Source organism: Hyaena hyaena, unplaced genomic scaffold (assembly GCF_003009895.1).
Source record: "Hyaena hyaena isolate Hyena2069 unplaced genomic scaffold, ASM300989v1 scaffold_49, whole genome shotgun sequence".
NCBI lineage: Eukaryota > Metazoa > Chordata > Mammalia > Carnivora > Hyaenidae > Hyaena > Hyaena hyaena.
In genome coordinates, this window is record NW_024080681.1 from 104,202 (window position 1) to 120,938 (window position 16,737).

The 16,737-nt window shown below is 35.8% G+C and overlaps 2 protein-coding genes across 2 annotated transcripts in view; one reads left to right on the plus strand and one right to left on the minus strand.

Annotated features, from left to right (window-relative positions):
* Window positions 1–8,848, plus strand: part of TEX9 (testis expressed 9) — a 57,760-nt gene extending 48,912 nt beyond the window's left edge. Inside the window, exons 11-12 of the mRNA XM_039230655.1 lie at window positions 7,707–7,841; window positions 8,455–8,848. Of these exons, the coding sequence (XP_039086586.1) occupies window positions 7,707–7,841; window positions 8,455–8,532 (213 nt within the window). The 3' untranslated portion in view covers window positions 8,533–8,848. The remainder of the gene's footprint in view (window positions 1–7,706; window positions 7,842–8,454) is intronic.
* Window positions 7,612–16,737, minus strand: part of MNS1 (meiosis specific nuclear structural 1) — a 47,593-nt gene continuing 38,467 nt past the window's right edge. The window contains exons 9-11 of the mRNA XM_039230654.1: window positions 10,944–11,069; window positions 9,176–9,341; window positions 7,612–7,763 (exon numbers count right to left, since the gene is read on the minus strand). Of these exons, the coding sequence (XP_039086585.1) occupies window positions 10,965–11,069 (105 nt within the window). The 3' untranslated portion in view covers window positions 7,612–7,763; window positions 9,176–9,341; window positions 10,944–10,964. The remainder of the gene's footprint in view (window positions 7,764–9,175; window positions 9,342–10,943; window positions 11,070–16,737) is intronic.

Genomic DNA, 16,737 nt, shown 5'->3' on the forward strand with positions numbered 1-16,737 from the left:
CATTTCTTCTAGGTTGTCCAATTTGTTGGCATATAATTTCTCATAATATTCTCTTAAAATTCTTTATATGGTGTTGGTTGTCATTTCTCCTTTCATTTATGATTTTTTGTTGTTGTTGTTGAGTCTTCTCTCTCTCTCTTTTTATGGATCTCCCTACAGGTTTACCAGTTTTGTTCATCTTTTCAAAGAACCAGCTCCTGGTGTGATTGATCTGTTCTTTTGTTTTTTTTAGTCTCTGTACCATTTATTTCTCCTTTAATATTTACTATTTCCTTATTTCTGCTGGTTTTGGGTTTTGTTTGATCTTCTTTTTTAGTTCCTTTAGATATAAGGTTAGCTTGTTTATTTGAGACTTTTCATGTTTCTTTAGATAGCCCTATATTGCTGTAAACTTCCCTTTTAGAACCACTTCTGCTACTCCCAAAGATTTTGTACTGTTGTTTTCATTTTCATTTGTTTAGATGTAATTCTTTATTTCTTCTTTGATACCTTGGTTGACCCATTCATTTTTTAGTAGCATATTATTTAACCTCCAGATATTTGTGTTCTTTCCAGATTTCCTCTTGTTGTTGATTTCTAGTTTCATAGCAGTGTGGTCAGATAAGATGCATGGTGTTACTTTGATCCTTTCAAATCTGCTGAGACTTGTTTTGTGGCCTAATATGTTGTCTGTTCTGGAGAATGTTTATGTGTGCTTGAAAAGAAAGTGTAGTTTGCTATTTTAGGATGTTTTGAACATATTTGTTAAGTCCATTCGGTCTAGTGTATCATTCAGAGCCACTATTTCTTTGTTGATTTTCTGTTTAGATCTGTCCCTCGATGTAAGTGGGATGTAAGTCCCCTACTATTGTGTTACTGTTGATTAGTTCCTTTATGTTTGTTTTAACCATTTTATGTATTTGGGTGCTCTCATGTTGAATGTATAAATATTTTCAATTACTGTATCTTCTTCTTGGATTGTCCCTTTATTATATATAGTATTCTTCTTTGTCTGATCTTAGTGTTTTACATTCTATTTTGTCTAAGTACTACTACCCCAGCTTTCTTTGACATCCATTTGCACAATAAATGTTTCTCCATCCCCTCACTTTCGATTTGCAGGTGTGTTTTTAGGTCTAAAATGAGTCTCTTATAGGCAGCATATAGATGGATTTTGTTTTTTTATCCACTTTGTCATCCTCTGTTTCCATTGGTGTATTTAGTCCATTTACAAAGTAATTACTGATAGGTATGTATTGTCATTTTGTTACTTGTTTTGTGGGATTTTGTATAGTTTTTCACTGATCTTTTGCTTTCTTTCATGGTTTGCTGATTTTCTTTAGTGATATACTTGGATTCCTTTCTCTTTGCGTATTTTTTTTTTTTTACTGTTTTTTGATTAATGGTTTTCATTAGGTGTATATATAAAATCTTCTGCCTTTAGCATAGTCTATATGAAGCTGATGGTTGCTTGAGAGGGAGAGGGGTGCCTGGGTGGCTCAGTTGGCTAAGCGTCCGACTTCGGCTCAGGTCATGATCTCATGGTTCGTTGGTTTGAGCCCCATGTCGGGCTCTGTGCAGATGGCTAGCTCCGAGCCTGGAGGCTATCTTCAGATTGTGTCTCCCTCTCTCTCTGACCCTCCCCTGCTCATGCTGTCTCTATCTGTCTCTCAAAAATAAATAATAAAACATTTAAAAAAAAAAAAAAAGAAAGAAAGAAAGAAAAGAGAGGGAGAGAGAGAATCTCAAGCAGGCTTTGCAGTGTCAGCGCAGAGCCTGACACAGGGCTCAAACCCATGAAGTGTGAGATCATGACCTGAGCTGAAATCAAGAGTTGGCTGCTTGGGGCGCCTGGGTGGCACATCCAGTTAAGTGGCCGACTTCAGCTCAGGTCATGATCACGGAGGCTCTGAGTTCCAGCCCCGCATCAGGCTCTGTGCTGCCATTTCAGAGCCTGGAGCCTCCTTCAGATTCTGTGCCTCCCCCTCTCTCTTTCTCTCTGCCCCTCCCATGCTTGCTCTCTGTCTCTCTCTCAAAAATAAGAAAACAATTAAAAAATGTAAAAAAAAAAAAGTTGGCTGCTTAACTGATTGCTGTGAACATAAGTGTACAATTACTCTTTTTAAGACCCTGGTTTCAGTTATTTGGAGTATATATTCAGACGTGGAATTGCTGGATCATATGGTAAATCCTTTATAATTTTTTAAGAAACCACTATATTGCTTTTCCATAGAAGCTGCCTCATTTTACATTTTCACCAGTGGTGCATGAGGGTTCTAGTTTCTCTGTATTTTCACCAGCAGTTATTTTTTGTGGTTTTGGTTATATTTTTTTATAGTAGTCATCCTACTATTTATAAGGAGGTCATCTCTCATTGTCGTTTTGATTTACATTTCCCTAATGATTAGTAATATTGACCACCTTTTTATGTTCTTGCTAGACATTTGTTTATCTTTTTTGGGGAAATGTCTACAAAACAGGCAAAGTACTTGAATAATTGGTTGACTGTGCTCTGTTACTGATTTATAGGAGTTCTTTACATATTCTGGATTCTTTATCAGATATATGATTTGCAAATATTTCCTCTTATATGTTGCCATTCACTCTGTTGATTTTGTCCTTTAATGTAGTAGTCAATTTTTTTACGTTTTGTGGTTGCTTGTATTTTTGGCATCCTAAGAAATCACAACCGAATCCACTATCATGTACCATGTACCCTGTGTTTTCTCCTAATAGTTTCATAATTTCAGGGTTTACACTTAGGTCTTTAATCAAACATGAGTTAAGTTTTGTATATAGTATGATATAGGAGTACAGGTTCATTATTTTGCTTGGAGAAATCAAGTTTCCTAGCACAGTATGTTAAAGAGGATGTCCTTTCCCAGTGAATGGTCTTGGCACCCTTGTCAATATAATCATTGGTCCTTATGTGCTTAGGTTTATTTCTGGGCTTTCTGTTCCATTGGTCTATAATGTCTTTTATGAAGGTATTACATTGTTGTTTTTGTTTTTTTGTTTTTTTGTTTTTTTTACAAATAGTTTATTGTCAAATTAGTTTCCACATAACACTCAGGGTATCACATTGTTTTGATCACTGTAGCTTTGTAGTAAGTTTTGAAATCATAAAATGAGACCTCCAACTTTGTTATTCATTTCAGGATTATTTGACTATTTGTGATCCTTTGAGATTCCATATGAATATGAGGATGGATCTGTTTCTATAAAAAAAACACAGTTGGGGGGCACCTGGGTGGTTCAGTCAGTTTAGTGTTCAACTTTAGCTCAGGTCATGATCTCAGGGTTTGCGGGTTTGAGCCCCATGTCGGACTATGTGCTGACAGCTCAGAGCCTGGAGCTTGCTTCGGATTCTGTGTCTCCCTCTCTCTCTGCCCCTCCACTGCTCCCACTCCATCTCTGTTTTTTCTCAAAAATGAATAAATGTTGAAAAAATTTTTAAAAAGAAGGAAAAAAACCACTGTTGGGATTTTGATAGAGACTACATTGAATCTATAAATGTCTTTTGGGTAGTATTGGCACCATAACAATATTAGGTCTTTACAATCCACAAACACAGAATATCTGTCCATTTATTTGGATTTAAATACTTGTGTTTTTTAAGTTTTCAGTGTAAAACTCTTTCATCTCCTTGGTTATGTTTATTCCCAAGTATTTTATTCTTTTGATGGCTATTTCTTTATAGGAATGTTGTTAGTATTTAAAATATAACTGATTTTTGTGTATAGATTCTATAACTTGCAGCTTTACCAAATGAATTTATTCTTAGTTTTCTTATAGAATCTTTAGAGTTTTCTACATACATGTGTTATCTGTGAACAGAAATAATGTTTCTTCTTTTTTATTTGGATGCCTTTTAATTATTTTTCCCCCCTGGCTGCTCTGACCAAGATTTCCAGGACTATGTTGGATAAATTGGCAAAAGCAGGTATCCTTGTCTTGTTCTTGATATAGAGGAAAAGCTTCTGGTCTTTTACCACTGAGTATATTAGATGTGGGCTTTTCATGTGTGGCTTTTATTATGTTGAAGCAGGATCATTGTTTCTTTTTTGTTTAATGTTTTTATCATGAAATTGTGTTTAATCTTCTCAAATCCATTTTTTATTTACATCATTCAAGAGGATTGTGTGTTTCTTTTGTGGTGGTAATATGGAGTGTTACATTGATTTTCATTATGTTGAACCATCCTTGCTTCCATGAATATATCCCACTTGGTCATTCTCTATAATCCTTTTCATGTACTATGGAATTGTTTGCTATTATTTTGTTAAGGATTTTCACATCAGTATTTGTGAGAGATATTGGTCAGTAGGTTTTTTAATTTTTATTTCTGTCCGGCTTTGGTATTAGGTTGATGCTGGCTTCATAGAATGAGTTTGGAAGTGTTTTGTTCTCTTCAGTTTGGGTAAAGAATTTGAGGATGGTTCGTGTTCATTTTTCTTTAAGTATTTGGTAGAATTCACCAGTGAAGCCATCTAGTTCAGGAATTTCCTTGTTAAAGGTTTTTAGAATACTCCTTCAATTTCCTAACTAGTTACAGATTTATTTGGATTACGTGAACTGATTTCCTATTTTTTCATCATTCAATTTTAGTAGATTGGGAATGTTTAGGAATTTATTTCATCTAGGTTGTCCAATTTATTGGAGTACCATTGTTCATAGTATTCTCTTTTATATTTCTGGGGTATCAGTTGTAATGTTACTCTTCCATTAATTTAAAATCTTTAAAAAGTAAATAAATAAAAAATAAAATCTTCCAAAATGGGGGCGCCTGGGTGGCTTAGTCACTTAAGCATCTTTGCCCAGGTTATGATCTCATGGTTCTTGAGTTTGAGCCCCATGTTGGGCTCTGTGCTGACAGCTCAGAGCCTAGAGCTTGCTTTGGATTCGGTCTCCTTTTCACTCTGCCCCTTCCCGACTTGCAGTCTGTCTGTCTGTCTCATGAACATTAAAAAAAATTAAAAGTAAAACCTACCAAAATGACTTTATTTCTGTAAAATCAGTTGTAATATCCCCTTTTTCATTTTTTTATTTTTTTGAGAGTGAGCAAGCATGGGTCAGGGAGGGGCAGAGGCAGAGCAAGAGAGAGAATTTTAAGTCTTCATGCCCAATGTAGAGCCTGATATGGGACATGATCTTGCAAGCATGACATCATGACCTGAGCCAAAATCAATAGTCAGACACCTAATAGTCTGAGCCACCTAGGCACCCACCCCCCTTTCATTTGAGGTTAGTTGAGTCATCTTTTTTTCTTAATCTAGGTAAAGGTTTATCAATTTTTTTGATCTTATCAAAGAACGAACTCTTGGTTTCATTGATTTTTCTGTTTTTTATTGTTTCATTTATCTCTGTTCTAATTTTTATTATTTCCTGTTTTCAACTAGCTTTGGGCTTAGTTCTCTAGTTGGGCTTAGTTCTCTAGTAAAGTTATAGTGAGATTGTTGATTTATCTTTTTCAGTGTAAGCATTTATAGCTATACATTTCATTTTCCCTTTAGCACTGCTTTCACTGCATCCTGTAACTTATGTTGGGTTTTCATCACCATTTATCTGAAGATGCTTTCTAATTTCTTTTGTGATTTCTTCTTTGACCCATTGGTTGTTTAAAAGTATGTTAATTCCCATGTATTTATGGATTTTCCAGTTTTCCTTCTGCTGTTGATTTCTAGTTTCATTTCACTGTGAACAGGAAAGATAATTTGGTTTCAGTCTTTTAAGATTTACTAAGACTTGGTGCCCTAAAATAGTTTATTTTGGAGAATGTTCCATATGCATGTAAGAAAAAGGTATATTCTGCTTTTCTTGGGTGGAATGTTCTAATATGTATTTTGGGACCAGTTCTGTAGGGTTGTTCAAGTACTGTTCTTCCTGCTCTTCTTTCTGGTTGTTCTTTTCATTATTGTAAGTGGGGTACTGAAGTCTGCTGTAACTATAGAGCTGTCTTTTTTTCCTCCCACCAATCCTGTATATGTGTTTGCTTCATATATTTAAGAACTAGAGTTTGATGCATATACAATTGTTACAGCTCCTTGGTAAATTGAGACTTTTATTATTATATAATGGCTTTTTTTTTTTTTTTTTTTGGTCTCTTGTACCTATTTTAAAGTCTATTTTGTCTGATACTATAGCTGCCTCCATCCACTTTTGGTTACCATTTGCATGGAATCTTTTTTTCCATCCTTTCATTTTCAATCTGTGTATGTCCTTAGATCTAAAGTGAGTCTCTTGTAGACAAATGGATCTTGTTATTTAAACCCAATCTATTGGGACTTTAATTCATTTACATTTCAAGTTATTGCTGATGGGGAAGAAATTCCTATTACCATTTTGTATTATTTTTTACATGTCTTCAAGCTCTTTTGTTTGTCATTTAAATGTCTTAATTTCCTAGGAGTCTCAGCCCTGCTGCTTCTCAGGACCTTAGATGTTCTATTTTATTCCTCTGTCCATAATCTCTTGCCCTTACGCATTCATGGTTCTGCAGACCCCCTGAAGCCCTCAGGTGCAGCAGTTCCCATCAGTGCTCTGAGTCAGGCAAGGCACTCCCTCAGGCAATCCCCAGACGAGTCAGAACATCAGAAGCAAGTTTTCCACTCCTCTTTCTATGAACTGAGAGGTTTCTTCCTTCCACTAGGCCGGGAGAGTAAAGGGAAAGGTGGGCATAAATGCCATAAAATTTCTGATCATTTTGAATGTGGCTTTTTCTTGGTTAGGTGTGTGGTTGTTTCTGCTGCTTAACTGGCTTCTAGAGTTCTCACATTACATTGGTGTGTATATTGTATCTTCAGTGTTTCCCTGTGTATTTGTTGCTGGATAAGGGTCTGGAGCTTCCTAATCTTGGTGACATCACTGTCAATTCTTTTAAAGAGATTTATTTTGAAAAGAAAAAGTCTAATATTTATGTTATTATTTCTGGTACTTTTTTTATGTGCATGTAGATTCAGATTTCCTTTTGCATGAAAGACTTCCTTTAAAACTTTAAGATCTTCCTGTACTTAAATAAATTCTGACCCATCTTAAAGCTCACAGATAGTTTTTCTGCACTATCCAAATTGCTGCAGAGCTCACTGTTAATATTTGCCAGGATTATAAACTCTCTCTCTCTTGTGAGGTCACTGGCTGGATTCTCTGCCGAGCTCTTTAGACCACAGCTCTTTGAATGTTGCCTTTTCTAGGGGTCTCACCCTGCACGTGGGCTATGTAGGTGTCTGCCAAGGATTTGAGGGTATTTTGAGGGTTCTATTCATTCCAGGGTTTGCCACCTGGAAATTTCTATCACCCTGGCAGCCCTTCTCTTTGATTCCTTAGCCCAGTAAGATTGAGGTTTTCCTTGAGATCTGTCTCCTATGAACCCATTAAGTGGAAAGTGCTCTCAGAAGCCAGTTGAATGTGGACCTCAGTCAGTTTATTTCCCTTTCTACAAGAATCCTATCACCTCCACATTCTGCTTACTATCAATTACACATCTGTGTCTTCAAATATGTTTTTGTTACCCTCAGAAGAGTTGGGTCCACTACAAGCTACTCTGCCACTATTGGAATTAGAAATGAATTATTTTTAAAATGTTTAAAACATGTGAGTTACCAAAGTTACAGTCATTCAGTAATGCAAAGAAGATTTACAAAAATTCTATATTTCAGTTAAAGACAGTTATTACTAATGTGGCTATAATTTTACTGAAGACTATATGGGATTTGTTTTTCCTTGTGCAGGATATCACCAATGAAGAACACACGAAAATTGAAGCATTAAAATCTGAGAACAAGAAGCTAGAAAAACAAAAAGGAGAATTAATGAAAGGGTTCAAGAAACAGTTAAAATTAATTGATGTTTTAAAAAGGCAGAAGGTGAGTCTATCCTAAAAAAACACAGTTAAATTATAGATCTTATTTGGACCTCTATACTAAAATAGTTATTTCTACTTTAGATATGTTTTTTGATATGCTTAGGTACAAAATTTTATCTATGTAACATGTCATCCAAGCAAATGGTTATTTTCACGCAGGTAAATTAGATGTGGAAAATGGGACTGGTAAATACACTATAGTTACTCCCTAATTAAAGAAAGTATGTACAAAAATAACTTATCTTAGGGGATTGGTTTGCCTCTTTAAACACTGAAGAGTGAAAAATGATTCTGAATCACTCTTCCCTTCTCTATACATGAATTAGCTGGTAGTGAGAAGATTCAAAGTCATGGTTCTGCTATTTTCCCTTTTTGCAAAGGTTACATATTAAAATATTACTGAAACAGGTTCATTCAGTAACCACCATGAACAAATAGGCTTCTACAGGCTGGCCCTTGAAAGTAATTATTTCAAATGTTTATTGGAATTAGAATACACATTCCAACAGAGCCTATAATTTGATAGCATATTTATATACACAGTTTTATCAATTGCCTGTTGTTCAGTGGTATACTCTTAATACTAAAACAGTATTGATTTCTTACAAACACAGATGCATATTGAAGCTGCCAAGATGCTGTCTTTCACCGAAGAGGAGTTTATGAAGGCACTTGAATGGGGAAATTCATAAGTGATCTACTTTAATTAGTCTGTGTAACTGATTGTGTGCCCATATACATTTTATGTAAAGTTTTAATGATTTATTTTTACTCTTTATAACTAATGAAGATATTTGATACTGAAATCAAAGCAGTTGCAACAAATTCCCTGTTTAGATTTGGGGGGTACAGAATCGGTATGTGATTAATAGAAAACTGTGACCCACTTGCCCTTTAATATAAAGTATTTTAATGCTCTGGAGATTTAGCTCTAGTTCATAAATGACAGTTTATGTGAGAGAAATTCTCTTTTTAAGTTCTTATTGACGATAAAGCACTTTGAAAGTCCTCACTCTTCACTATTCTTTTCCCTCATACTAGAAAGAAAGATACTTTCCGTAAACACAAATACCAACAGAACTGTAGTCTGAATGGAGATGCAGCAGGAGTAGTATGGAGAAGTTAGTCTCCTGGGTTTGGCCTCTACTGTATTTATACAGAGAGAATGTTGTAATGTGGTGTATAACTCAGATGTTCAAATGATCAGTACAAGAACAAGAATTTGACTAATGGCAATTTTATCAGAAAACAATTTCTTGTAGATAATTGTTTACAAATAATGATATACAGAGATGCTTTAGAAAATCCAAATAGATTATGGATTCTATCACTGACCTGTGAAACAAAGTCACACTGACACCTAGTGGTGAAAACAAAACAATCCAGGTTTTACCAAATCTTGATGGTATCACTTCTCTTCACAAATTTCACTTCTTTTCTGATAGACTTTTCTAAACTCTTCACCAAGCATATCGATATCATCCTCCTTTTTAAATACTCCCTACAAAGAAAAATATTTTGTGGGTTACTTCAAATGCCAGAATATTTAACTAAATGTTATAAGACTATCACATACAGAGTGTAAAAATTTGTAAAGTTATCTCCAAGATAAATCTATTTCTTAGGCTTAGGAATCATACCACTATTCTCTGAAACTTATGACTCCATGTATAATGAAATCTTTGACCTCATTTCCTGATTTCTTTATTTATCAGCTCAAGTATAGGAATTTGTAAAAGGAATCTGGGCTCTTTTATTTAACTACAGCACGTACCACTGCTTGGATTGGCTGAATGAGAATTTCATAAGTTATGTGAGAGGTCAGGGTTAAGAGACTGAGCTTTGCCAGACTGATGCATGGGACTGGCTCTCACCTCAATTCTATGGCTGATCAGCAAACATTCAGTCTTGCAGGAAAGACTCCAGGTTTGGAGTTATATGCCTTTTAAGCAAGCCCTTTGAAATTCTCCATGCTTTTATTTACTTGTCGTTTCCCTGACAGTATACAGTAAAAGTCTCTTAAATATTTACTTATATAATTTAAAGGAGGTAAAGAATCATTTAGGTCATTCGGAGCCATTAGGACTTAAAAGATTAAAATCATTTTGGGATAACAGGTTTATTAGACTCTCCCTATCTCCACATTTATTTCCTTTTAAACATTTCTAAACTCAGACTCTCCTGAATTTATAGTCTATCATTTCATATTCATTAATCAAATCAGCCAATTGGACTATGAGGTCCTGTGGACAAGCAATAATTACTCATATGCTTCCCTCTCTCTTTGCTTAGCACTGGACTGAACACAAAATAAGCACTTGATTCTTCCAATTGAATAAAATATCAAATGACATTTCAATATTTGAAGGTTGCAAATTTTATTTACATGCGTCCAGATGTTTATGGGGCTTAGGAAACTCCACTGTCACTTCATTTATAGTCAGAATGTATCCCACTTATACATGAAAATCTGTTATCTTCTGGAAATACTTTTAAAAACAGGTTACCTTGTACCTACTTATAACCTGTCATTATAGAGCAGCTCTGTCCTGGACTCGGTTCAAGCATGTGTCTGTTATCAGTGTTACCAATTATAAGAGTTTCCTATACAAAAAGTATCACAGTTGCTTTAGGGTGGTTTAGTTTTAGACTTCCTACACCAAATAGGGAGGAAAAGAACTTCTAAAATTTAAATTCAGTAATCTAGCTCTGACTTTAAGAATGTACCAAGATTTAGGGCACCTGGGTGACTCAGCTAAGCTTCTGACTTCAGGTCATGATCTCATGGTCCATGAGTTCAAGCCCCGTGTGGGCTATGTGCTGAGACCTTGGAGCCAGCTTTGGATTCTCTGTCTCCCTCACTCTCTCTGCCTCTTTGCTGCTTGCACTCTGTCTCTCAAAAAAAAACACCAAAAAACAAAAAAGAATGTGCCAAGACCAACTGTCTCATTTTGAGACAGATGTTCAGTGACTGCCTCCAATCCCACTGCTTTGTAACATTCAGAAGTAAGTGAAACCCAGGCCCTCTGAAATCTCAACTATCACGTTTTTTCTCCACTATTAGAGGTTAGGAAGATTATACCTTGAATAAAATCTCACTTACCTTAGGGAGATATCCTAGTAATTATGTAGCATGTTCTTTGAGAAGATTTAGTCTTTCTTCTTCAATAATTGCATTAATACACCCTTGTTGTCTTTGCTGCAACTGCCATTCTTCCAGTTCACGTTGCTGGAAATGTAAATGAAATTTTATTGTCACAGAATACGTTAATCTTTTAAGAAGTCATCAAATGAAACTATCTTGCAGTTGATTAGATAAAATTGACTATTTTTGACACTACAGAAAATATGTAGTATATATATCTTTTATGTTGTATATATATATAATAATCTCTATCTTTTACAATCACTATTCCCTTAAAGTTACAAAAAACAATAGTCATGACTGGAATTCTAGGGAGGCAAGTATATATCTTCAGGACAATATCTTCATTACCAATGAAAAAATGTACAAAGAAGGGATTTTCTGGTTAATTCAAATATTTATGTAATGTTTACCATAAGCCAAGTGCTGAAGGCAGCCTACAGTGTAAAACGAAACCAAAAAAATCTGGACAAAACAGAATAGGGTATCTAAAGGATAAATATTTCCATGTCTGTAAAAAATGTTTAAGAGCCTATATGAAGCCCAGTAGTAGTAGCAGAAGTTCTAACAGAAGAACCAGTGTTTCTCAGGAGACCATTCTGAATGTTCTTATAGAACCACACCAAAATTCTGTGCCATATACTATGGAAGAGATGACCAGCTTTCAATGTTTTAGAGCTTAAAAAAACTCTTAGGGAGTTGTATCCAAATAATCTATTGGAAAGGGAAGGGTGCTAAAGGCAGACCACTGAAATAGTGATGAATTCCTACATAGAATTAAAGTAGTATTAATGTTAAGTTTGTGCAATAACTAGTTTCCTAGGGTCACAATTTCTTCATAACCCTTCATAGTTACTAAACAAACATAAAGAAGGATGCTAGGACACAGCCATATCCAATGCCACTCAAACCTTTAGCAGTTTCTAATGAGACTATATTGTCTACAATGATATTACATTATTTGCATTACAGAATCAGAAGCAGCATTGGTAGCTAACTGAGAAAAGACTTATACTCTCACCCATCTTGTTATTGAATGAAAGAGTTGGGTGGCTCTTATTTATATCTAAGATGATATAAGATAATAGAATCTGCCATGGAATCTTTATACCTGAATTTGATTTGAGACTACATTTCTAAGGCTCCCTTACAGTCAGGTGTGGTCACAACAGGACTTGGTTTCTGCCAATGGAATATAAGCCAAAGTGTCATATGATAGATTCCAGGAAAAAAATCGTATACGCCCGCTTTGTCTTTCTTCACCTCTTCCATCTGCTACTTGAAACATGAAAGGTGAAGATCCAATTTAGACCATGAAGATAATGGCTATGTGCTACAGAAGCCACAGTGAAATGCTAGGATGACCCTGGTTCCTGAAGGCTGAATAAAACCTCCATTCCAGCCCAGAATTCCCTATCTTTAGACTTTTATAGGAGAATAGTAAACTATATACTAAACCACTATTTATGTGATACTCTGTACCTGCACCCAAACCTAATCCTAACTGATCTCCGTTCATTATAAAAAGGAAACGCAAAACAATTCTAAAATGTTGTGAGGAAAGCTCATTTGTTAGATTTTGTCCAATGATGTACAGTCTCTAATTTGGGTAGAATATAGGATTTGTCTTCTTAGGAGGTGGTAAACACATTAAATATTCTAATAAACACTTTCATAGTAAATTAGGGTAAATAGTTTAGAAAGTATGCAACCAGTTTGTCCTTTCAGACAAACTGAATAGAGCTGGTAGTAGGAAACACTTTCCTGGGGAGTTTTAGACTTTGTCTGACTAAGCATACAATTTTTTTAGAGGTAGACAGAATTGTAGTTACCTATTTAGGAATATCTCTGAAATCTAAAAAAAAAAACAAAGTTAGACCTTATAGGATTATGTAATGGAATGGATTAATGTGTTGCATGATCAAGAAAATCCTGGGGCGCCTGGGTGGCTTAGTCGGTTAAGCGTCCGACTTTCGCTTGGGTCATGATCTCGCGCTTCGTGGGTTCGAGCCCCGCGTCAGGCTCTGTGCTGACTGCCAGCTCAGAGCCTGGAGCCTGTTTCAGTCTGTGACTCCCTCTCTCTCTGACCCTCCCCTGCTCACGCTGTCTCTCTCTCTCTCTCTCTCTCCTAGAAATAAATAAAACATTAAAACAAAAAAAAAAAAAAAAAGAAAATCCACTCTTGCCCCAGGCCAGAAGAAAAGTGTGACCCAATCTCACAGACACTTTAAGTATACAGCTTCACATTAGGAATATTTACATTAGAAAAAAATTAAGAAAATTAAGACAAATTGTAGACGTATCTATGCTTTAGGTGGTTTTACGTGATTTTCATTCACAGTTCCTTGCTAACTTTTCTAGGAGCTTTCTAATTAGCTCTGTAAGCCATGTGATGGGATGGTCTATCACTGTTTCTATCTCTTTCTAGGCAAGGAGTAGTCAAAGCCTTCTGAATGATTGCAAAAGTCTTCCAATTTTCATCTTCCTTGATTGCTCTGCTTGTCTGACACTGCTGGTCACCCTCCTTGATTCAACAAACCATTTATTATTTACCACTTGCCAAGCAAAATGCTGGGTGCTTAAAGGTTAACCTTAAAGGTTAGAGTAGATCATGACTGGTTTATATCAAAGCTAAGGAACTGGGATTTTATGCTGTAGGAATCCACTTAGGTTTAAGTACGAGGAGGACATAATTTTTTAAACCCATAGTTACTCGTGGCAGATGGACTAGTCAATAGGGAGACCAGTAGATGACACTTTCAGTAGTCCACAGGAATGGTATTAAATGTCTGAACTAAGTTATGAAGAAAAGAAACTGGATTTAAGACTTACTACTGAAGTGAAGTCAATGGAATTTGGTGGCTGGCTAAAAATTATTAGATAGGAATGGGGAAAAGTCCAGGAATGATTTCAAAGTCATAGACTTGGGTGACTGAATATGCTGTCTTTAACCAAGATTCAGGCTACAGAAATTGGAAAAAGGTTTTCTGGAATGTTCACTTTTGGAAAGCTAATTTCTAAAGCACCTACAAGATTTCTAACTATAGCATTCAGACATCTGGAAATATGGCAACTACAGTGTGAAATGAGTAACAATAGAAGAGCTAAAACTTGAACTCCCAAGTATCCTCCTCCACCCCCCACCTGATGGAGCAGGCAAAAAACAGCCTCTCTGGGTTTTCTGTAACTACCACTATCCAGATTCTCTTGCCTTTCTGACCATTTCTTGGTCTTGTCATTGTTTTTTTCCTCCTCTTTCTACTCCTAAATAAGAATGTTCGCCAAGACTCCATCATTGGTCCTCTGATTGTTTCTCATTACAGTATATTCTTGGAACATCTCTGTGCGAATTAATGCCAGGTATGTATTTCTAGGAAAACTGACCTAAGCTTTGGTCCTCTGGGTCAAATGCCTTCAAGATATTTTCAATTTGTATTTCTATTTCAAGCCCAACACGATATAAACTGAAGTAATTATTTTTTGCTCTGACTCAAAACATATTCTTTGAGTTTCTCTTGTTTGAAACCTTGGAGTTATTTGACTCTTTCCTCCACTCTACCCTATATGATCTAAAAAAAAAAAAAAATACCAGTCTTATCTTCCTTTAAAAGTATTTAAACTCTTTCTTGCTTCTTCCATGCTCTGCTAACCTATTCTAAGTCCTCATCACCTCACTCTTAAGTCACTACATTTTCTCCTTGCTAAAAACCATGTTATGATCACCAATTTCCTATTGTATCATGTCTAAACTCCTCTGCCTATCATTCAAGTTTCTCTTTGTGGGTAATTTCATATGCTGCCAACGTAGAATAGCCTTCTTCTGCTTTTATTCATTTTTTATGTATTTCCAGGTAAACCCATATAGTTCGGCCATAAATGTACAGTTGAACCATGAACAGTACAGCTCTGAACTGCATGGGTCCACTTACCTGCAGATTTTTTTCAGTAATACAATATGGTACCATAAAGGTATTTTCTCTTATGATTTTCTTAATAAGATTGTTTTTTCTGGCTTACTTGAAGAATATAGTGTATAATATGTATATAAAATGTGTGCTAATTGACTTTTTGAAAATAAGATAACCAATCTTTTTTTATTATTATTTTAGAGAGAGAGAACACAAGTGGGGGAGGGGGCAGAGGGAGAGAGAGAGAGAGTGAATCTTAAGCAGGGCTTCAGGCACAGCACAGAGCCCGATGTGGGGCTCAATCCCACAACCCTGGGATCATGACCTGAGCTGAAATTAAGAGTCAGGTGCTCAACTGAATGAGCCACTCAGGCACCCCATGTGCCACTTGACTCTTAATGTTATCAGTAAGGCTTCTGGTCATCAGGAGGCTTTTAGTTAAGTTTTGGAGGAGTCAAAATTTTATGTGGATTTTTGACTGGGGTGGGGATGGGGGTAGGTGTCAGCACCCCTAACCAGTGTTGTTCATGGGTTAACTGCATTGTCCAATTGGTAAATTACAACTACCAAATTCTATAAATGTACCTTGTACATGTAAGAAATGTATTCTCAGTATGATTTTATATATAATTGAGTTTTTTGGACTCTATACCCTATTTTCTGCACTACACTAGAAAGTACCAGAATTAACTTGTATTTATTTTGGTTCCCTCACCAACACTCAGCAGAACTCCTAGCAGATCAGTATCTATTGATTACAAGAATATCCTGAGATTTCTTTCTCTCTACCCATACAAGAAAAGATTAACTTAATTCCAGCTCTGCCACTTCTTTGCTATAAAACCTTGAGCCACATACATATAATCTCTCTCTCTCCCCTCTCTCTCTATATAGATGATAGATAGATAGATAGATAGATGGATGGATTTTATACATATATATGTATATATGCATTATATATACATATGTATTATATATATATACATATATGTATATAATCTGTGCCTCAGTTTCCACATCTTCAAAATGGGGGTAGTAAAAGTACTTAACTCACAGAGTTGAAAGTTTAAACTTATTTGCTTGGAATGAGCTTAGAATAGTTGAATGACATATGTAAAAGCTCAATAAAGGTTAGTTGTTATCACTACCACTTACATTATTTTAAAATACTTACCATATGCCTAATCTATACTCTTCGTATTGGAGTGTTTATCTTTACAAAGCACAATTATACCTTATCTTATTTGGTTCTTAAAGCACAACAGTCTAGCGTGGCAGATTAAGTATTATTTCAGTTTTATAAATGAAACATAAAATAGACAAACCAATGTATCCAAAGGCACAAACCTAGTTCCCTCTCCAACTCTTAAATCCGTATTTCTAACTAAGAAATCAACTGCTGGGGCCTCAAAATCAATGTGGACAAAATGGGATTATATCCCCCCCTTGAAATCTATTTTTCTTTGTTTTCTTTGGGACATCACCCACTCACTGAATACGGAAGCAATAGTAGTATTTAGTGGTAGTAGCAGGTGCAATCCTGCTCTCGCCTCTCCAGACCCAACTAATTGGTCAGCAAGCCCCATCGAGTCTGTCTCCCTAACATCTCTCAGACCGCCACCTTCTCCACTTGCACAGGCTTTCCCCACCTATCATGGACTGAAGGTAGTAATGTCCTAACTGATCTCCTTGTCTCCCTTCTCCCCGCATACCTACTCCCAGTCCGACTACTCAAGTCAACTTTCCAAGTGCAGATCTCATCATATAGCTTTCTTAATTCTTCAGTGGGTGTCCCTGGATAAAGACACTTTCCTTAAAATAGCATCCAGGGCATTCATGATCTG